Below are 23,158 nucleotides of genomic sequence, written 5' to 3'. Positions count from 1 at the left end.
TAGGTGACTGTAAGTCTATCTGAATTAGGGCAAGTCTCCTGGAACCACAATTAACTCAGGAGACTACTTAAAATAGATACCTTCTAGGACAGCTGTGTGACATAATTAGCAACGAAATGGCTTAAGACTGACTATAATTTTATCAGCTATTAAAGTAAAAAATTAAAGACCTGTAACAATGCCTTGCTGTGATATATTTCTCACAAAATTCTTCAAAACTTTAAGTTCTCTCATCACGATAATTTAACCTGTGTGATCAAGTGCCTGCATGTATCTAGGACACACGTAAAACTGTTTCTGGAAACAGCGCTAAGGGCACAAGTCATTAAAAATCTATTTGGTTACTAAATTTTCTTCCAAGACTCTACTTGTTACCAGTTAAGAAAAAAGCTTATCATTCACTATCCTGTACAAATAAAAACACCAGTTAAAGGCGAGTGATAAGAAGAGGGAGAACAGGACATTTATTTTCAGTAACTAGACCGTCTGTCACCAAATCACAGGGACCAAATGACCCAAGGGTGGGTGAGTCTATGCAGTAATACAGCCTTAAAAAGATAATCACATTCACATTCTCAACAGTACGGACAGGACCATTTACTTTCTTTAACAGAAGACGATCGTTTGCACAGTATCATAATAAATAAATATCTCTATACTAAAACATATAATGAGAGAAGCAATTCTGAAAGCAGTGCCCAGCTCACAAGACTAATCCAATCAGCTGGGAAATACTTTCCTAACTGAGGTACTCTTTCTAGGAAAAAAAAAAAAAATCACTGTAAATTCATTTCAAAGGTTAGGGTCTTTAAACATCAGGGGAAAAAAAGTACAGAGAGTAATTTTATTTTCTAATTTTATTCTAAAATACAAACAAGACTCCTTAGGATTATGTCAACATAACTCCTTGATGTATGTTTCCAAATTCCTAATATGAAAGTCATAAATATTAGGCTTGAAACTGCTGACATTTGATCAAAACTAAACAGCACACAAAACTTTTTTTTAAATTATCAGTTACATGAAACAAGCAATTCCTCAGTGCAGGGTTTTTGAATTACAAGGCTTATAAAAGAGCTCTACAATTACCAAAATCTCGAAGGCCAAAAAAGACAATAGGAATTTTTTTAAAAAACAAAGGTGTTTTGAAGCAGAATACTAGTTTAAATCACATGAAACAACTTGGACAAGATTCTGACACAAAATCACAACTGAGATGAAATTGAAAGAATATTTGAATTCAGTCCAGTTAAACCAAACTGCCACCTAAAACCTATTTCCTTTTCTAAATGAAACAAAGTTATCTCAAAACTTTCAAGCATTTAAATGATCTGAATTTCCTTTATTTGTCCACGGAATATAAGAACATATTCTTACAGCAACACTATGTGACAGAAAAGCAAAACAAATCTGTGCAGGATACTATGTACCTTCTTTATCACAGATTGCATCAAATACATCAAGGCTCTCTCCAGAATTCTAGAACTTCGGGTAAATTGCTTTACTCAAACTAAGACACTGCAAAAGAGGGGGAAAAAATAAAAATTTCCACCTTTGATGGAAATTTCCATGAATTTCGGAAAAAGTTAGCAAAGAAAGTACACAGCTTTCAGATCAAAATATCAGTGCCTTGATCATTTTAAGTGCCTTAATTTTTGTATGAAAATTAAAGCTAAGTTTTCTTTATTCCAGTTATACAGTACTGCGCCATCCTTAAAAAGCAAGAATTCTGCATTTTTTAAAAACTTCTTTTCCTAAAGAACTACGATGGATTTAAGGTAGTCTGTTGGCAAAGAAGGAGAAATGTCAAGAGTCTGTCCAAGTGTACTAAGTATTACAATAATGAGAGGTCTAACAGTTACAGCTGGATACAGGAAAATAATTTTTAGGTCCCAAATTCACTACCATAATTAACCTTAAATTAACAAAAAACCATGATTAATAAAATCTGTTCACTTTGTATAAGTAATTCGAACTTGATCGTGGAATGGTTAAATCTCTGGGACACACTCCCTACCTAGTGCCATGGCAAGGGCTCCCAGCTGCAAGGCTAGTGCAATTTCTACTTTAACAGATTCTGCAGCATGGCCGTGGCATAGGTGGGCCTGGCCTGCCTGCTCTCAATTGCTTTCTGAAGATACTGGATGCCTCCACAGCGTTCCCAAATTTCTTCGAACTGTCTTGGCAAAATCTCAGCACCGCGCTTTCGAGTCAGGCCTGTCTCTTCAAGATTCAGCTCACACATCTCCATGTCATCCTTACCTGCACAGATGAGACGTCAGAGAATTACTATACCTCCTTTCAGAACCATTTACTGTAAACTTTATTCCTGAAATGTCTACCAATTCTCATAGATTTGAGGACTTTTAAAACCATTTCCTTCCTCTAAGATTGAAATCTGCTTCATAAATTCACCAGAAACAAATGTGTCCTCCACCAAGTTCCATTTCAAAATGTATTAACGATGCAGTTGACCAAACAAGTTACCAGGGTTAATAAAAATGCTACATTTCCTTAAATAACCATTACAAAGCAATGATATAATCAGACACCAATGAAAAGGTTCCTAGGACACAGACAAGTTTCTATGTGCTCTACAGGACATAATTAATCCAAGCAATTCCATATTGTAAAGAAGTTATCCTCAACTGATGTGACTTAACTGCAAAACTCCACGCCTCAACCCTGAAATTTAATGAATTATTACACTATACATCACACCATTTCATTCAGAGGGTACACAAGCCTTTTCTGCTTTATACATTTTTTTTCACGTGAACCGTACACACCAGCCACAAGGAGGATGGGTGGCTTGTCAGGATGAAGCTCCATCTGCCGGGCAATCCACGGTCCATCAAAATGGGCATACCACCAGCCTTTTTTCTTATTCTGCGGGTCTTTGTACTGGTCCGCAGGGCGGATGAACGGGATGCGGAAGAAGCGCTGTTGTCGGTTCATCTCGATCCCCGGCTGCCTGGCAGGGAGCTGAGCTGCCGGGTTCTGCTGAGCTGTCACAGAGAACAAGCAGAGTCACGCCGGCAGCCCAAGGGATACGGAGAGCAGCCTTTAATCCTAAAGTGCACCACGGATTTTTACAGAAGCAAAAAGAGGGGTTCCTAACAGTGAATCTAAAACAAAATGTAAATGTGAACTGCCTACAGATGAATACAATTCAAAGGGTGATTTCTTAGAAGTTTCTTCCCCTGAAGATGTTCCTGGGCATTGTAAACACACACACACACACACACACACACACACACACATACACACACACCATCAGCCGCAGCAGCAATAACAACAAAAAGCCCCTAGCAGATTCCCACAAATGACTGCATCTGCGCACAAAACTCACTCACTCAGCAGGAAAGCAAACTAGTATGATTTACTAGATTTATATTTTTTCCTCCAAAGAGTTCAAATGAAGGCTGCAGAATAACTTTTGCAGGACTATTTATGATGAAACAAATAAACAGTAATTTCACAAATCTGAGGGATTCTAGATATTTGTCGATTTAATCACAGTTTCTCAAAAAAGCGAAAGACAAAAGTTTTCTCCTTTGCCAACTGATTCTGGGATTTAAAATGGCCAAGATAACACAGATATTTTACTAATAAGATTTAGACAACTTCGTGACAACAACAACAAAACTGTAACAGTAAGCATGAACTTGCACTCAGAGAGATTTACTTCCTCTGAAACCAGACTTCTCTTGGAATAAAATCCACTGCAATAAGTGGAACGTGTATAATATTTGGTATATAATATTCCTTTGCCAATAGGAAAGAGAAATCCTTGCTTTTCTGCTAACACTGGGCATTGAGCTCATATCATCTCTTTTCCCTTGCTCAATTTCCATTACTAAATGGTTGAGTTTTGCTTTTTTTTTTCTGAAAATATACAGTTCTCTGAGGCAATGACTTTACATCTTCAGGAGCATAATTCTGGTAAGTCTGTTTAATATGCTCTATACTCACAACTTTACAGGTGGACCAATCATTTACTGCAACTCAATTAAGAATCTCACTGAAAAGCTAAGCATGTCAATGAAAAATTATATAATATGTACAAGTCAAGGACAGTCACATGGCTTTTGTAAGACTTTCCAAGTACTGAAAGGATGAAATTACTCTTATTCTACTTTTTGCACCAATAGCAAAAAGCTTTATAGCAGCTCAATTTATTTTTGTGCAAACAAGAGAAAGCAAAAAGCAGTTAGCAAAGCTGTATATGCCTATGAAAGAAAGAAAGAGACCCAGTTTTGTTAGTGACTTTAAAAAGCCGTATCACCTTTAGCATGTTACCAGAGATGAGCTTATTTATTCTCTCGTTCCTGTTCCCTCAAAACAACTTACAGGTCAGTGTTTCCATTTCGAGTTTTAAAAACTACCTACTTTGCCGAAAATACACTAACTCAAAACTAAGACATTTTATAAAAGGATTAAGAAAAAAAAACCCTTCCCTCCATCTTAAGCAGTGAATTAGAACTCAGTGTCCTGTTGACAGAAACTTACTATGATACTGATGGCCACCCATTAGCATAACCTACTTTTTTTCTTTCAAAATAACAATCCCCTGTAACTTAATATATTGGGTAAAATTTCGAAACCCAATGGAAAGTCTTGGATGGCTTCTTCTACTAATGTGAGAAATGAAATTGTATTTGGGAAGCCTGGAAATGAATATTCATCTGGAGAAGTACAAAGATACAGACGTTAAAAGCTTGAAACTAATCTTCTAAACAACTATTTCTTTCACATCCAATTGTTATCTTCAACAGTGTGAATAAGTTTCAAATTTTTAAGTCTGTAAATTACTGGAAGCACTAAAAAAAATCATGTCCAACCAGCTGGCAAATAAATATGGCCTTATATTCAAATCATTACTGCTCAACTGATTCTAGAAGAAATTTACTGTACACTAAAATGACTCAGAGCTTTTAGATGATCAAAAACTGTGCATCATATGAAGCTGTAAAAGTAACAGAATAATCTCCTCTTCCTATTAAGAGGTATTCTACTAAGCTTGTGTACATTATCATACAAAACTCAAATCTCTTCGGACAGAAATGCTTATACCATCACAGTATTTGAAACCAGCACCTAAAGTTAGTCTTTACTCTAAAAGATCAGCTGCTTATTAAGATAGAGTTTTGCTACAATAAGAACTGGGTATACTCAGTTTAAAATGCTAGTTTTTTTAAAAAGGAAGTAATTTGATGAAATAACAGATTAATTAAATTTTGTTCTGCATGTATATTTTGGAGTGATCCAAATGAAAGTACCATCTCAAATGAGGTATCTTAGTACAGATAAACCAACATTAATGTACTACAATTCACCTTAAAATTGTAGCAAAACAATGTTTAGAAGAAGTTAGTACTTTATAAAGTATTTTTAACCCATCTTCCAGTTAGCTCATGAGTTACCACCCATTGACTTACGTGAATTGTTCAAAAATGGCGCAAAATCTGTGAACAAATATTTTATGTTGAAGAAAAGATAAAAATGCCAAAACTGTTAAATGAGCATTCTTCTAATTTATAATGTCTTCCCATCAATGGAGGTGGTGACTAACAAATAAATACCCTATCCATAGCCAAATACTCCCAGAACTACCTACAAGTAGATGCTGCTTTCCAATTTTTTTTAAAGCTATTTTGATTATGTTTTTAGGACATCCTGCTTGATGGACATACAAAGAGGACCAAAATTTTAATTTTCAAACACAGTAATATCCAAACAAAACTCCAAAACAGTGACTTAATAATCAAGATGAAAGTACCTTTAAAGCACTACTAGAATTTTTGTAGGGAAAAAAAAGAATAACTCATAAATTCATTTAAAAAAGCTTTTTATATAGAGAAGAAGCATTGCCACACTTCCATATACTCAGCATGTTTTAATTTCTTCACATTGTCTTACTTAAACTCACAACATTTTTATTTAGGAACTATGAAATAAAACTACTCTCCAAAGTCATTGTTTTAAGCAAGTAAATGTAAATCTTTACTGGGTAATTTGCCACTGCCCCCAAAAATTATTTCTGAAAGGCCCTTTCCGGGGTAAATGTAATGAGGGTGTGCTCACCCAGTACAGCACACAGGAAAGGGACCTAAGCCTCCCGACTCCTAACTCTTAAGAATTTACCATACTTTGTCAATGGCTTACTCTTAAAGGCAATAATACCAAGTTATATTTTTGTTAATCATAAGCTGTCATCATTTTATTTTCTCAAATTAATGAATTCTAATCCTTCTAAATTTTAAACTACAGAGCATTCCTTTTAAAGGTCAAGCAGCTGCACCATTAGGAAACCACCTAAAGTACAGAATTTTCTCAGGTGAGCCGTTAAGCATCTTGGTGCCCTTCGCCTTTCCTTTTACTGCACTCCTGTGTCAGAGTGAATTTTACACGACAGAAAAATAGAGAGAAAAATTAAAAAGTACTTTTCAGGGCAAAAGTTACATTTTATGCTGAAAATGACCCACATTCAAATTCTCTGAAGGCGACCTATATGCGGGAGCGTGCTCCTACACAACTCCTAATTTTGTTCATCTACCTGGATGGGACCCTTGAGAAACTTTCTTAATCTACTCTGTTGTTCTTCCAAAAAGTACTTTAGGAATGGAAACAGTATAGGAACCAGTAAGGTAAGCCGCATGTTATTTGCTCCTTTTGGGGCAAAGTTGGATGAGCAAGGTACCAAAGTTTGGTTTGTTACAATGATACATGAAATATTTATATATTCATTAAAAATGTGTGTACCGGGGACTTCCCTGGTGGTCCAGTGGTTAAGAATCCACCTTCCAGTGCAGGGGACATGGGTTCAATCCCTGGTGAAGGAACTAAGATCCCACATGCCACGGGGCAACTAAGCTCAAGCCCGCGTGCTGCAACTACAGAGCCCGCGTGCTCTGGAGCCCGCACACCACAACTAGAGAGAAGCCCACGCACTGCAACGAAAGATCCCACATGTCACAACTAAGACCTGACGCAGCCAAAAATAAATAAATTAATTAATTTTTTAAAAAGTGTGCCAAATATTACAACATTTCTTTTTTTTTTTTAATTAATTTATTTATTTTTGGCTGCGTTGGGTCTTCGTTGCTGTGTGCGGGCTTTCCCTAGTAGCAGCGTGCGGGCTTCTCATTGCGGTGGCTTCTCTTGTTGCGGAGCACGGGCTCTAGGCGCGCGGGCTTCAGTAGTTGTGCCTCGCAGGCTCTAGAGAGCAGGCTCGGTAGTTGTGGAGCACGGGCTTAGTTGCTCCGCGGCATGTGGGATCTTCCTGGACCAGGGATCAAACCCGTGTCCCCTGCATTGGCAGACGGATTCTCAACCACTGCACCACCAGGGAAGTCCTCTTTTTAAGAAGTGCAATCATGCAGATGTATAAATTCTGAAATAGAACATAATGAAACCCAATCAAGTTCAAGGTCATGATTAGACCATTACACCTAAAGATTATAGCTAAAAAGAATAGCCCTTTGCCATTTTTACAAAACAAAGCAACTGTGGTAGAAACTTGGTGCAGACAGTGAACAGGTAATGGAATCATCCTGTCATCTTCATTTCCCAGAGACAAATTTTTAAACTGGAGAAGAGAGTGGTGGTCACAGAACATCAGTGTCGAGAGGGCCCTCCTCCTGCCATTTCTCAGCTGCAGGCAAGCTCACTGCTCTTGCAAGAGAGTTATATTCTGACTGAGGACACAGTCATTACTACTAATAAGACTTCCCTTCCTCAATCTAATCTTTGCAACATCTTAGAAACACTAAAATTTCACCATTTAATTGACTGTCGTCAAACACTGTTTTATTTGCTAGGAAGGCGGTAAGGGAGGCAAAATATAACCGTGAGCTCCTCTTCTAAGTCAGCTGGGGCCACGCATGGCTAAGCTATACCACCAAGTGTCGGGAATACACCTCGTTCTAAAAAAAGATTTTAAATATGCTGTCACCTTGACATTAGCCAGAATTAACCTAACAAATTGTGCCAGTAGCAAGTTGAATAAATGAAATTCCAATTATTGCTTTTAAGACTGAAATGACAACTCATATCACAGGTATTCTTAATTAATGTTGAAGCTAGTACTTGCTTTTACCAGGTTATGTCTATTCTGCTCTATTTTCCAATTTCAGGTACACAGCTTTGTCTTTTGCATAACAAAGTAACAAAATTCATTTTTAGGATCTCAGTCAAAAAAGCAAATTCTGATCTAGGTAAAACTCTGGTCTAAACCAAGGTATTATTTCTCACTCATATTTTCACAGTTTTATAATATTTGCAGTAAATATTCTTTTTTTCATAGTAATCTTTACACTTCCACACAAAATCTTTACATATGTGTATATATGTGTATGTGGAAAGAATACGTATCTACAGCATTATCATACAACTTCCTCAGTATAGACAAGATTAACCTTACCTCCAGAATTTATCTTAACAAGTAAATTCAATACTTTTAAACAAATGTGACTTTAAAGATGTATCTAACAGAAATAATACTTTGAAAGATAAGCCATCATGGTTGTGTTAGATTCAGTGGACCCATAGTTCTAAAGTAAGAGGAAATTTATATTGGACAATTTTACTCAAATGCCTTATGTATAGTTACATGTAATTATATACATATACTTTTTATATGCATATACTTTGGAACATTCAAAAGTACAGATTTGTTTTTACCATAATCAGTAACAGACTTGGGAGCACGTTGCTCTGTTTCAGTATTTCTCTTCTTGTTCTTGGATTTCCAAGCATGATACACTTTTAGTCTCCTATGAAATTCTTCTCTGCAAGCTGCCAGGAGCTCAATATCTATCAATTACACAGAGAGAGTAAAAAAAAAAAAAAAAAAGGCAATTAACATCCTAATTTAGTTGTCTAGCGTAATTATCCCGTGGCATAAACATATATTTTTTTAACATCTTTATTGGAGTATAACTGCTTTACAATGTTGTGTTAATTTCTGCTGTGTAACAAAGTGAATCAGCTATATGTATACATATATCCCCATATCCCCTCCCTCTTGCGTCTCCCTCCCACCCTCCCTATCCCACCCCTCTAGGTGGTCACAAAGCACCGAGCTGATCTCCCTGTGCTATGCGGCTGCTTCCCACTAGCTATCTATTTTACATTTGGTAGTGTATATATGTCCATGCCACTCTCTCACTTCGTCCCAGCTTACCCTTCCCCCTCCCTGTGTCCTCAAGTCCATTCTCTACGTCTGCATCTTTATTTTTGCCCTGCCCCTAGGTTCGTCAGAACCTTTTTTTTTTTTTTTTTTTTTTTAGGTTCCATATATATGTGTTAGCATATGGTATTTGTTTTCCTCTTTCTGACTTACTTCACTCTGTATGACAGACTCTAGGTCCATCCACCTCACTACAAATAACTCAATTTCATTTCTTTTTAACATATATATTTTTAAATGAAGATTTCATTTTTAAATTAACAGTACAAAATCAAAAGTAAACTAATTATTGATAAAGATGAGCACTTCATTGTAATACTATCTTTTACACTTACAGAGCATTTTCTTAAACATTATTACTACGTTATATCTTTCCTCCACACAAGAACCCTGGACTAAATAGGTCTTTTATAGATGAAGAGCTTGAAAAAGGAAGGTTAAGTCACTTGCCCAAGGTCACAGACCACGACAATAGAATAAGAAGTCACTGTGTTCAAACACAAGCTAGATTTACATGCGCCACATTTTTTACATTTGTAATTTTGCAGATAAACTCAGTGAAGAGGGAAAGAACATAGTGAGGCGTCCTGTACGATTATGACACTTGAAGTCCCAGCTACAGTGTCCTGAATTCAAACACTATGATTTATACGTGAACACAACTGTGTGGGATTCTCTGAACACAGCCTTTTACTCTGTTCTGTTGGAAGAAAAATAGCTTTAAAAAGGAAGGACTCCATTGCCATTTGTTACTTTGCATTCATAGACCAAAAGAGTCTGATATATAGGTATTTAACTATTATGAATAACGTTGGGAGGGTCAGTCATTAATATAGCCCAAACCATAATTCATCTATGCTTTTCCTCTCTGGCCTATGCAAGAGATGGGCAAAATGAATTTAACTTAATAAGTATGTCTTTCTTTTAGCTTTGTGAATAAACTAGGTCTTCATTTCAAGGTGAGAGTAACAAAGAGAATGGCTTAAACTAATTTATATGAAAAAAATTACCATCCCAATCTAGGTATTTACTCTATATTACCAGACAGCGATAGTCTTCCCACTTTTCATCCTCCCCATATACCTACCGCAAGAAGTATTGATGGTATCACGTAGTTCTGCATATTTCCATTTACTAAGATCATGTTTCTTGGTACCAGCAGCCGCCTTGGTGGCTTGTACAGCAGGGCCTCTGTAATTATTACACATTTTTGCATATTTAAACTTAGAAACACGAATGAAATGTTGACTAAACAGGCAAGAAAGTGAATATAAGTTTGAGAACTGGAAATAATTACTGGAAAAACACATAATAATTTTTGTATCTTTGACAGATGAGATTAAGAATGGTGTACTACGGGATGCCCAGGTGAATTAAAATTTTCCAGTGCATCATTCAACAGCCATATTAGATTTTCAATCAGAATTTCTGATTCCAATATTCTAGTACCATGGACTTCCCCCAGGCTTCAGTTTAAATCTTCTAACTCATGGATATATGAACATCAGGACAATACATTTACATATATTTCTCAAAATCAAAGCTACAATGAGCTATCACCTCACACAAGTCAGAAGGGCCATCATCAAAAAGTCTACAAATAATAAATGCTGGAGAGAGTGTGGAGAAAAGGGAACCCTCTTGCACTGTTGGTGGGAATGTAAATTGGTGCAGCCACTATGGAGAACAGTATGGAGGTTCCTTAAAAAACTAAAAATAGAGCTACCATATGATCCTGCAATCCCACCCCTGGGCATATATTCAGAGAAAACCATAATTTGAAAAGATACATGCACCCCAATGTTCATAGCAGCACTATTTACAATAGCCAAGACAAGGAAGCAACCTAAGTGTCCATCAACAGATGAATGGATAAAGAAGATGTGGTCCATATATACAATGGAATATTATTCAGCCATAAAAAAGAAGGAAATAATGCCATTTGCAGCAACATGGATGGACCTAAAGATTATAATACTAAGTGAAGTAAGTCAGACAGAGAAAGACAAATATCATACGATATTGCTTATATGTAGAATCTAAAAGAAATAAAAAGATACAAATGAACTTACTTCCAAAACAGAAAGAGATCACAGACACAGAAAACAAACTTATGGTTACCAAAGGGGAAAGCGGGTGCGGGAGGGATAAATTGGGAGGGTGGAATTAACATATACACACTACTATGTATAGACTAGATAACCAACAATGACCTACTATACAGCACAGGAACTAAACTCAATATTATGTAATAAGGGAAAAGAATGAGAAAAAGTATGTGTGTGTTTATGTGTGTGTGTGTGTGTGTGTGTACACATAACTGAATCGCTGTGCTGTACACCCGAAACTTACATGATATTGTAAATCTACTATACTTCAATTGAAATTTTTTTTAAATCAAAAGAGAACTCCTCAACATACTTTAAGATCATTAGAGGCACACGAAGGGTTTGTTTATGAGCCAATCACCTGCAGACTACTGGAACCTGCAGATGGCCAAGCCCCGCCACTCCTAATGGCTCAGACTCTCCCTGGGCATCTGGATGTTTAGAGGTCCCCAGGGGAGTAGCCAAACTACCACCCTCTGCCCGAGTCTTTAGAGACGTGCTAAAAGAGCTGCTGGAGCCTGGAAACTCCCGTGACTTTTGAGCTTTTGTGTTAAAAATACTTAGCTAAGTTCTTTAAGCAGATAAAACCACACCCTCGTATTTAGTGAGTAATAATATGACAACTAGTAAATTAAAGGAAAAGGTTGCAGGTCATGAGACAGATAACAGAGATTTCAAAGGGCACAAGTGCTTTATCTTGCCCCATGTAGGAGGAACATTTGAGTGGGAAAAGAGGAAAGAAATAAAAAATAAAATACATATATTTAAAATATAAAAAATAAAATAAATAATTTTAAAATTAAATGGGATAAGCTTTTTCATAGCAGTGCTACTGAGCGCTTAAGATTTGCTTCTATATACATAATTTGAAATAATTATTCTAAAAATACAGGAAAAAAATTTTTTTTGTAAAAATGAACATTATTTTTCAGCAAACGATTACACTTGCCACATAGCAGACACTCAGAATAAGCTGCAAGTGAACTTTTAAGCTCAATGTAACAAAGGAAGAATTTAAATACATCATATATCAAGACATGAAAAGAAGATGGCACAATATTAAAAGAACTAAATATTAAAGAACTAAAATATTGCTTCTCTGGTATCACACAAAGCATTTCCCCTTTGTGATCTACTACTTGGAAAACCTTCCTCTTAAAGAGGGATGATCATGGTATAATACTGAAAATGAGCTCGTATTTTCTCAGCATTCTACATTTTGAAAGACAACAGCGATCTTGGCAAACAATCAAGACACAGACACTTGAGACTGATGTTATTTAAAAGTGATGCTTGGGGGCTTCCCTGGTGGCGCACTGGTTGAGAATCTGCCTGCCAATGCAGGGGACACGGGTTCGAGCCATGGTCTGGGAAGATCCCACATGCTGCGGAGCAACTAGGCCCGTGAGCCACAACTACTGAGCCTGCGCGTCTGGAGCCTGTGCCCCGCAACAAGAGAGGCCGCGATAGTGAGAGGCCCGCGCATCGCGATGAAGAGTGGGCCCCGCTTGCCGCAACTGGAGAAAGCCCTCACGCAGAAACGAAGACCCAACACAGCCATAAAAATATATTAATTAATTAATAAATTAAAAAAAAAAAAAAGGGATAGGGAGAAACTAAGACATTTAAAAAAAAAAAAGTGATGCTTGAAAATATGTACCCTCCTTCCTGAAATAAGGAAAATTATTCCTTCAGCATTAAGCTTAACAATGAAACAAATAAGGTACTTTTACCTCTTTAAAAGGCCTATTTACGCTTTCCTTTTAGAGAATAAAAATAGCATACTTCACCCTACATACTTAAAAACTGTTAGACATGATGATTTTTAGTCACTTACAAGCCTGGCTAAAGAATAATGTGTGCCCATTTAGTCCTTCCTGCATTTTCATGGTTAAAATCTGTTTCAAGTTTATTGCAGAACCTCTTCTTTTCATAAGCTGTGTGACTGGCTATTCTCCATGGAGCTTTTTCTTAATTGCTTTGCTCAAAAAGAGCCAGCTGTGTGTCAGCAAGGTTTCTCTATTACCCTTAACAATAAGTTATGCTTTTAACATTATTCAAATATTCTCTTGTTTTCCTACATCCTGAAACCACCATTCAATAAACTAACAAAAAACTTATTTTTTCTTCCTAGCTCTTCTACCAGTCTTTTCTAGAAGAGCAGCTGAAATTATGGGTTTTTGTTGTTGTTTTCTTTCCTCCTGAAAGAGAAACTGAATCTACACAATATGGTTTTATAGACTCTCAGAATGTATACGAGATGTTGATATACATAAGGTGTTTTGATACTTTTAAAAATCACACTGAATTCAAACTAGTTTTGCTTAAAATATGTTTTTACTATTACTAACTTTTCATTCATATTACGTCAAACAAAAATACACCTGCTAAAAAATAGCATATTCAGCATCCTAAGAAGTACACAAATCAAATTCATTTAAATGCTCCCCCCCCCAATCTTTGGAGTTATTAAAATAGTAAAATGAAGGTACACCTTCATTTACTGATTAGTTAGACTTGTGATAAAGACAATCATGTGAAATACAGAGTAAGGTAGTAGCAAAACTGACTTTTGATTTTAAAAAATATATTAATTTTAACACTTTCAATTAACTCTGCAACTTCAGAGTTGAAAGTTAAAACGTGATTGATTCATAGCCACTTGATAATGGACCAGATCCTGCTGGGAAGATATATTCCTTGGTGGCTCAACTTCTACACCGGTGGTGTTCCACCCCTGTGCTGTGGAGGACAGGGGCGGCCTGAGCCCCACTCTTGCTCGCGTCCCCTGCAACCAGGCGCAGCGGGCCCAAGGACGGGAAGGGCTCCCCTACTGGGACTGAACTGGTCGGGGCTCATGGTAAGTCCCACAGTACTACCAACAAGGAATAGCCTCAACCAAAATGCCAGTGGTATCCTCACTGAAAAATGCCAATTTAGAGGAACACTGGGTTTTTTTACCTTTTTCTATGTCAGTGCGGCCTGAGGGCAGAGTCACATTTCTTGTACCGAAAATTTACACGGAAAGGACAGGCTACTCATATAACAGGTTCTGGTCCAAATAACGAAAAGTAATTTAAAAAATATGATTTTGAGGTGACGCTTATTTCCCCAAATTACACTGCACTAACCTACTCAAAATTTCTGACATTTCTTTCGCCATTTGTTCCCTATAAGAAAAATGATAATACAACATAATTAGATAAAAGACAACTATACAAATTACTTAAAACATCTCAAAGTATAATTAAAATTTATATTTTCAACAGGATTATTGCTTCATTAGCCATACACTATTATTTTACTTCGTAAAAGTCGATAATATACTTTTCAATATATATAGCCATACAATACAGCAAAATTTTTGTTTAAACCCAGTTAAAGTTACTTGAACTTCACTTTTGCAGAAACTTTTAGATAAAATCTCATGAGAGCCATGCTTCTGTGATATTTTTATGGATAGAATATAATCAGCATGTTCTAAATGCATCTAAATGTAACTTGGCAGGATACAGATTCTACACAAGGATTTTTGCACCGGGGTTGCTTAGTAAATATTAATTAGACAAGGTATAATAGTGGTAAACCAAACTGATCTATTTTACAGTGCCAGAGTTTAAATAAGAGTCTGATACACTCAAAGCTCTAAAATTCTGAATCAAAGCATGCCTAAGAAAATTCAAATGCATCAAGCACTTGTTAAAGATCTGAAGTGTTCTGACCTTTCACGGATAAACATTCCCCAATGGCAAAAACTTGCTTTTCTTTTATTACCCAGAAGAGTGTAACTTTTCTCAAAATTTGCTTAATTCTGTGAAATGGAATGTTCATGTCATCATGTTCATCAACTTCATTAGTATTTTATTTTCCTGTCCTTTGTGCTCTTCCTTCATAATTAATCATTTTCTCATTCATTCTATTCATTAGACTCTGGTAACCTCAAAATCTTGTAAGTCAGCAAAAATCAAAAGAAAAGAAGATGGCTATGTTTGCCTCAGGGCTCAGTCTTCCGGATGCCGGCCAAGAGCTGGGACCCTGATTATACAGGAGCAGCGGGCCCTCTCTGTCCTCGTGAGGAACACTGGCTAAGGTTCGGTGCTGACAGAGGTCTAGCCAAGCAAGCGCAGTCAGAGAAAAAGTAATCTTTCAAAACTGATGATCAAGGGCAACAAACGCAAAGTAAAAAAACACAAATATCATCAAATAAGATCAAACTAATAAGAATTTTCTAACTTCACACTTCTTTTCCCACAGCAGATTTCAAGGGAATGCACGGCCTTTCAAAGCTCTTTACTCCAAAGTCTGTTCATCATGTGGAGATTTCATACGCAGATGCCCTCACACCACCCACGCTGGACGGGCAATCTCTACTGATTCAGCATCCCACCCGGGCATGTTACTGCTCTAGGAGCTGCACCGTATACACTGGATAGAAACGGCTCCTGCATCCAGGTGTTTTTTTTCCTTCTGATTTTTCCAACCTATATGCAAATGCTCACAGTGTCACCTCAGACATCAGTTGGTTGCTAGGCTTATTTAATTCGAGCTCAAATAGTAACTATGAAGCAGTGGATGCAACAGCACCCACTCAGAGATAAGTTTCAAAATCTGAGGTGCGTTGTGGGAACAATGATGCTGTGAGAGTCCACTGCTGGCATCTGATGAGGTGAGGGGTCAGGGATGTCAAATGTCCTGCACAAGAAGAACTGCCCCATGTCCCATATCACTTTAACATGTCCACCAGACATATAGAGGTGAAACGCACATATACATATAGTTACATGTAAACTATATACACATAGTTATACATAAAGTTCTACATGTAAAACAACCCTCTTTTTGCATGGTTTTAATATTCACAGAATTTCTCTAGGAATTTCTCCACTACTGTATAATGGAGAGGACACTGTATTTAACTCTGTTCAGAACTTTACAAAGGACTGTTCACAATTTCGTGGCATTTAACTGACTAATACAACAGTCTTATATCAATTTGCATTTGTAGCTGCTGCACTCATGGTGATTCTATGTATATGTGAAAACATCTGAGTGCCTGACTACGTTTTCCTGTAGTTGTAAGCAAGCACTTTCATATTACATATAATAAAATAAATAATTATAAATTACTGTCCTTTTATTTCTCTTTTACATGTATTGTTTAGAGAGAATTATTAATGTAGGTTGCATCGTTCATAAAGCATCTGTTATTGGTACTGGGGTCTGACAGAGTTAAGAACCATCACTATAAGGGGTACAGGTGGAGTCCTAAAAGCTATTAAAATTCAGATTTTAAATATATTTCAAAATTATATACATATAGCACATATGTAAAAATATATGCAAAAATATATTTTATGCATATAGAGTATAATTTATATGTATATCCCTATTGCTACTTAGATTCTCTCTCTGTGGGGAGATTTTCATAACAAAAAGATACACGAGCACCAAAATTAGCATTACGTATATAACTTTAGATTATGAGCTATTTTAGATATTAGCAGAATGAACTATTATATATATGGAAAACTAAGCTATCTGCCATGACTCAAATACTTTAAATATTTTACTTATTCTTATTTATATCTCTACTTCTACTTTTATAACGACATAAGTAAGCGGTAATTAAAAACACATAAAACAAGATGGGTATTAAAGTTTAAACAAAGTGAGCAAACACAAAGAAAGAAACCAAATCATAAACTACTGTGATTGAGTGCCGAACAGGAGCATTAAACATTTTTCCTGGGCAAAATAATAATTATGATGATAATGATAATGATGTAAAATTTACTTCAATGAGGAAAATGTTTCTCCTAAAAAGTATCCACAACTTAATAAAGAAGAAAAAAAAAAAAAAGGTTATATGATTAAATCAGTTTTAAAAGGGAAATGACATACGGTGTTATTTTGGGTCCTGCTCCATTAATCCTGTGAAAAGAATACGTATATTTTAGTCAATACCATAACCAATTCTGAACTGTGAAAATCTGGATTGTGCCAAATTTGTATTTCAATGACTTTGCAAATTGATTTTAAAAACTCCATTATCTCTATTTAATCTATGTATGAGAACACTCAGAATTTTAATGCTTTTACATCTTCATTACAAATGATTAGAAAAAAATAAACTAAAGGCATTCTGTGAAAATTAAAGAGTGAATATATTACATCTAGATTAAAAAACTATTCATGTGAGGTTTGTGTGTTTGTTTTTAATAGAATCTAGATATTACTTTATAATTTAAGGTAGTGTGAAATCATTACTTTGCATCAGGATCATACGTGTAATTGATTGAGATATTTTAAAATATATTACGTATGCAGGAAACAATTCTTACTTAGAAGTTACTGGATGGGAATCCAAGCTGGAAAAGTAACTTGAAATTGTTTTTTAATGTATCACAGAACCCAAGAACATTTTCATGCCATATATTAAGAACAGAGTTACTTAGAGAGGTTCTTACTCATAAATGTGTTAGAAAGAATTCAGTGCTAACAAAGGTAACATAAACATTCAAAAACATTTAGATGTAGCCCATGGAGTAAGATAAAATGATCAAACACGGAAAATCTATAGAGAACATCATATCCACAATGAAGTGCTAATGCTTTTAGTACAGTGTATAAAATAACCTGGCAGTTCAGTAGGGAAGGAGTTCATGGGGACCTGAGGGTCAGCACTCTTCCTGGAAGAGAGCTGGCAGACAGGACCTGAAGGGACAGTCCAGGGAGGGACACCATTCCTAAGGCTGTCCCACAGGAGAACTAAACTAACTCTTCTGCGGTTCAAGTCATAACTGCTTGAGTATCTCCTAATTACTTGGTAGTGGTCCCATTACCAAGTTAATTCTGTTTAACTTAAATCATAGGTAACGCCTCCCTTAAGTTAAAGGTCCTAAATGGTCCACTCCTTCTCTGAGACCACTCACGTTGGAAGAAGTGCATCTTTTTGAGGATGAGAAGGAGCCCACATATGAGCCAGTATCTTACTCATATTACCTGGAATGACACTGGATAGAGCTAAATATTTCAAATGCTTAAACATAGAGTTAAGCCATAAACACCAACAATGACTCCATTAATGAGTCTCTCACTAACAAGCTTCAACCATAATAAAGTCAGCTCTGTCAAGTGCAGGACCTCCTCACACACATCAGGGCCACTGCTCGGTTCATTAGGAGCCTGGCCTAGGCCACTAGTCAGTTATCCACAAAGGCTCCGCCAAGCCACCCAAACACAGGTGGAAGGAACCGAACAGCAGCGGAGCTAAGTCTGCAGTTACAAAAGCCACAGGCGAGCAAAAATATCTTAATTATGGTGAAATGTTAATAAAGAACCCAAACAGTGGACCCAAACCAAAGAGCTTAACAATTATTATAACACATAGGCATATTCAGTTTATTTAAATATAACTTTCATATGCAATTCAGACTCCAGAGCTCCCCGATATAATCATTTACTAGAAAAAGTGTGAAGGCAACTTAACATACTCTTTTCCTTCCCTATCTCTGTTTTCAGCTAAATAAAATCTAATCACCACCTTGCAATGTGGTGGACCAAGTTTTTTTTCCTTTCACAAGGAAATAGCAACATCTAGTGGTCATATTTTAATTATTTTGTCATAAACAGTGCTCTGACATTCTGACAAGCATGGTTACACCCATCTATGTGCCTCTCAATATATATGCAATATAGATACCTACACATAAAGGAACCCTACAAACTAGTCTGCTTTGTTTTTACAAATAAATAATAACAATAACTAACATTTCTACATTCTGTATTTTTAAAAAATGAATCTGTTATAGTAAAACCTTCCTGCCACTTTTAATAAGCACTTCCGTATTCCTCCACACTCCACACTGTTTAGAGACAATTCGGAAATGTGAGGAGCCAAGGTATTTCCATGTGATTAAGCTTCCTTCTCGGAAAGGGAAATCTATTCATTCTAAATCATGGGGAAGCTGGGGGGAGGGTGTGCATATGCGTAAAATTTCTAAAGTGTTAGGGTATATGACATATTTTTTAAATTTGCATTAGGAAAGTAATGAATTCCAACCTCAAAAATATTAAACTGGATTATAACATATTCACTGATTTTTATGCCAGTGTTTAACAGCAGATACTTAGAAATTATTTGTCTACCCTTTATACACTACTCTTTGATAATTTCAGAGTAAAAACTTAAGATATTTTCTTAAACTACTCAAGAGCTGAAATATCAGCTTTAACTTTCAATAGTTTAACAGTTTGATGAAACCAATAGCTTCATTCACTTGGGTGGTGTAAAAGTGAACATAAATAATTTTTAAACGGCAACTATACCAGGACCTACGGAATAGGACTTTGGCCGACCCTAACGCTGGAAAGAGGCAGGCAGGGAGGTCAAGGGGCAAAGCGCCGCCCGCGCCGCCCCCGCCGCCCGCGCCGCCCCCGCCGCCCGCGCCGCCCCCGCCGCCGGAAAGCCCCCGCCGCCGGAAAGCCCCCTCCGCCCCCGCATCGCCCCGCGCGGTACCTGCGCAGCGCCGCCGGGTCCACCTGCGCCTCGTCGCTGATGAGCTCCGCCTCGCTCTGCGCGATCCGCAGCGCCAGCTCCCGGTCTCGGCGCTCCTGCTCCAGGACGGCCTGCTGCTGGGACTCCTCCTCCCGCTGCCGGGCCAGCTGCGCCTCCACCTCCGCCTGCCAGCACAGAAGGCCATGGCACCCGGGCCTCTCCACTTGTTTACCTGATCATTCCCCTCACTACGTAAAATTGTTCCATACACTGTGTTTTTTTTTTTTTTTTTTTTACTAAGAAATACCTACTGTTTAACCAGAAGTCTCTTCTATATTATGATTAATGCTACCTCGTTCCCCAAACCAAGAGTCCACCATTCTATCACTAGAGTATGAGTCTCCCAAACATCACACGAGTATCCTAGGCATCACCTTAACACCAGCACCTACACAGCAGAGGTCAGGAATTTAAAGTGTTGGCTGTGCTCAGGATGAATCAGAAAGCTGATTCAGACAGACACTCAAATAGGGAATCAATTATTCTCAGACACAGACTTTTTAAAAAATGGGGGTAGGGGGACTATCTTAATCCTAACCTATTAATATCAGTATCTACAAAGTTATAAAACAACATTTTTAAAACATTATATAATGTAACTGAATATTGATCTGACTTTCCCCCTATGAATAGTAACAACCTAATACTTATTGAACAAGGCACTGTTCTAAATGCCTTAACACGTGTTAACTCATTTAATGCTCACAATCACTATTTATCTCCATTCCAGAGAGAGAAAACTGTGGCCCACATCGTGACTTGTGCAATGTCACAGTTTCTATCAGTGAGGGGCCGGATTTGAACTCACTTCCCTAGCTCCAAAGTCCCGTCCCATAACCACTTGAGAAACTGCCCTCCGCCTCTAGAATAAAACAATGACAATTTATACCTAGTAAATCAAGATCTTCTGTTTTGTAATTTTGTAGATTTCATTTTGATAGAAATTCAGTCTGATTGCCTACTGAGTACAGACCTGAATACATTTTTCATCATCTTCCCTTTTCTTTCTCTCTTCTTCTTCTTGCTTTCTCTTTGCTTCCATCTCAAGTTTCCTAACAAAAAGCAGAATACTCTTCAAAAATTTAACATAAAACAAGAAATCCTTCAGAAGGCAATTTAACTATTAATAAACAAAGGTTACAAAATGGGAAGTCAAATTAACCTCCTGGCTATAGACATTATCAACTTATTTTGAAAAATAAAATAAAATCTAACTCTACTGACAGCAGTTCTTCAGAAACAAAACAAATACAATGATATTCTATAACCTTTAACATCTTTGGATTAACCTGGTTACCAAGCTACTTGTAAGGTGCTTATCACACTGCTTTTCTCTACTCCTTCTCCAATTAGACAATCTTACATTCCTTCCGCCTGCCCTACTATGGCAATCTTCCAAAATGCCATCAGTTTTTAAACTGCAGAAAAGAAGTACCTTCTTCCTAGATTATAAAATAATATGAAAGTCATAGTTTTAAAAAGAACTCAAGTAATCCTCAGGTGTAAGAGTTTAACCAAAATTCAGATTACAATTAGAATCATTTTATGTTATGATTGTAAAACAAGCTTACTTTCTCCATTTTCAAACTTATTCTAAAACTAGTATTTAAAAATAAGAATATGACTTTTAAAAATAAGAATATTCATTGACCACCATCAACACGAAGAATTCACTGTCCTGTCAGCTTCTAATTCAAGGCGACAACATAAACCCTTACATCCGCCTTTCCTCCTCCTCCTTTCTTCGACGTTGTTCATCTTTTTCACGTCTTTTCCTTTCTTTTTCCATTTCTTCTTGGATACGCCTCAGCCTTTCTGCTTCCTCTTCCTGCTGCTTTTTTTTCTGTAATGCACTGAGGAGGACCTCTGAGCTTTTAACTAGCGCATCATATTCTTTTTGTATTTGTTCCCTTGTCATCATGGTGGACTTAAAGAAACAAAACAATGGACATGTACTTAAAAAGTTATCTCTTCTGATACACAACGATATGAATATACTAAACACTACTGAATTGTACGTTTAACAAATGGTTAAGATGGTTAAGTTTAGTGGTATGTGTTTTTACCACAATGAAAAAAAAACCCAACATGCACATATACAAAGACTGGAAAAGCTGGTAAGCAGTAAGCCCATTACCTTTTCATACTGTTTAAATATTAAATATTCAAAAAAATTTTTTAAGTTATCTCTATGCACAAATATTTGAGTCTATTTCCTATCAATCAAGTAATCAAATATCTAAGGGTGTACTGTGCACAGACTAATACCCTGTAGTTCAAAATTATTTTTTAAGGAATGATTAGCCAATTTTGCCAGAGTTTACTACTCTTTAATAATAATGTTCAAATAATACCTCAGGAATATTTAAGAAATTATCAACTACACCCAAAACTGATGGATGACTTTCTTAAATGTGGCTGGGTTGATTTTAATTGATTTAATACCACATAAATGGGGATGGCTCGTGACAGATTTGCAAAATCAGCTAAGGCTATCCAAAGCGTTTTCATTATTCTCTTGACTTCTTTCTCCATTCTTCCTCCAAGATTCATCATTGTCTACATAAAATATCTGTAGAAAACATCATAAAAGCCTCGGTCTGAGGTATTATATCCCACATAATTGCACTGAATTATGAAAGTAGATGAGAAAAACATTAAGATCCTAAAGTATAACAGAAAAAGATATGAATAGACAGAGGGAATGTAACTAACGAACAAGCACATAGAAAAAATTTTCAGTCCCGCTAGTAATCAAATGAAAATCAACACCAAAAAAAAAGAGGCCCCCTTTTTTTTTGCTACAAAATATGGAGGAAAACTGTTATTTCGTAACAGTTAAGTAATTTATGATATAGCCTATATGAAGCTAACGGAATAACAGGAACGAGGCACTAACATAATGATAGGGATACAAAATTAAATGTACATGATAAGAACTATGCAAAAATATGTACATATAAACTAAGATTGAGAGGAATATGCAACAGTATAATAGTTGAATGTGTTAGTGTGGGGGGTAAGGATTTGGGGGTGATTTTCTCCAGATTTTCAATAGTATTGCATTACTTTTATAATTTAAAAATTAGTTTCTGAAAGTAGAAAAACATGAAACAAAATTAATATGCATTAAATCCTCTCTCAGTAATGATTTTGCAAAAGCTTACCAACAGAGTATAGTATTTTAGTTAGTATTTTGGAAAAATCTTTCCTAGCAACAGATGAACTGCACAAAAATTGTCTTCTTTTTAATATTTTTACAATGAAAATTTTCAAATATAGAGTAAATAATATGTTGAG

At 36.4% G+C, this 23,158-nt stretch overlaps 1 protein-coding gene across 8 annotated transcripts in view; it reads right to left on the bottom strand.

The window, feature by feature from the left end:
• Nucleotides 1-441: 441 nt before the first annotated feature.
• Nucleotides 442-23,158, bottom strand: part of MYO6 (myosin VI) — a 136,060-nt gene continuing 113,343 nt past the window's right edge. For 2 of the 8 annotated variants that reach the window (XM_061207677.1, XM_061207678.1), the window contains exons 26-36: nucleotides 21,577-21,785; nucleotides 20,832-20,910; nucleotides 19,820-19,983; nucleotides 17,643-17,681; nucleotides 17,203-17,232; nucleotides 14,433-14,471; nucleotides 10,281-10,384; nucleotides 8,686-8,817; nucleotides 5,442-5,468; nucleotides 2,790-3,008; nucleotides 442-2,262 (exon numbers count right to left, since the gene is read on the bottom strand). In XM_061207677.1, the coding sequence (XP_061063660.1) occupies nucleotides 2,063-2,262; nucleotides 2,790-3,008; nucleotides 5,442-5,468; nucleotides 8,686-8,817; nucleotides 10,281-10,384; nucleotides 14,433-14,471; nucleotides 17,203-17,232; nucleotides 17,643-17,681; nucleotides 19,820-19,983; nucleotides 20,832-20,910; nucleotides 21,577-21,785 (1,242 nt within the window). In that variant the 3' untranslated portion in view covers nucleotides 442-2,062. The remainder of the gene's footprint in view (nucleotides 2,263-2,789; nucleotides 3,009-5,441; nucleotides 5,469-8,685; nucleotides 8,818-10,280; nucleotides 10,385-14,432; nucleotides 14,472-17,202; nucleotides 17,233-17,642; nucleotides 17,682-19,819; nucleotides 19,984-20,831; nucleotides 20,911-21,576; nucleotides 21,786-23,158) is intronic. The other 6 variants (XM_061207679.1, XM_061207680.1, XM_061207681.1 and 3 more) reach the window with 6 other exon arrangements.

The sequence above is a fragment of the Eubalaena glacialis genome, chromosome 12 (assembly GCF_028564815.1).
Source record: "Eubalaena glacialis isolate mEubGla1 chromosome 12, mEubGla1.1.hap2.+ XY, whole genome shotgun sequence".
Taxonomy (NCBI): domain Eukaryota; kingdom Metazoa; phylum Chordata; class Mammalia; order Artiodactyla; family Balaenidae; genus Eubalaena; species Eubalaena glacialis.
This window is presented reverse-complemented; position numbering and strand designations above follow the sequence as displayed.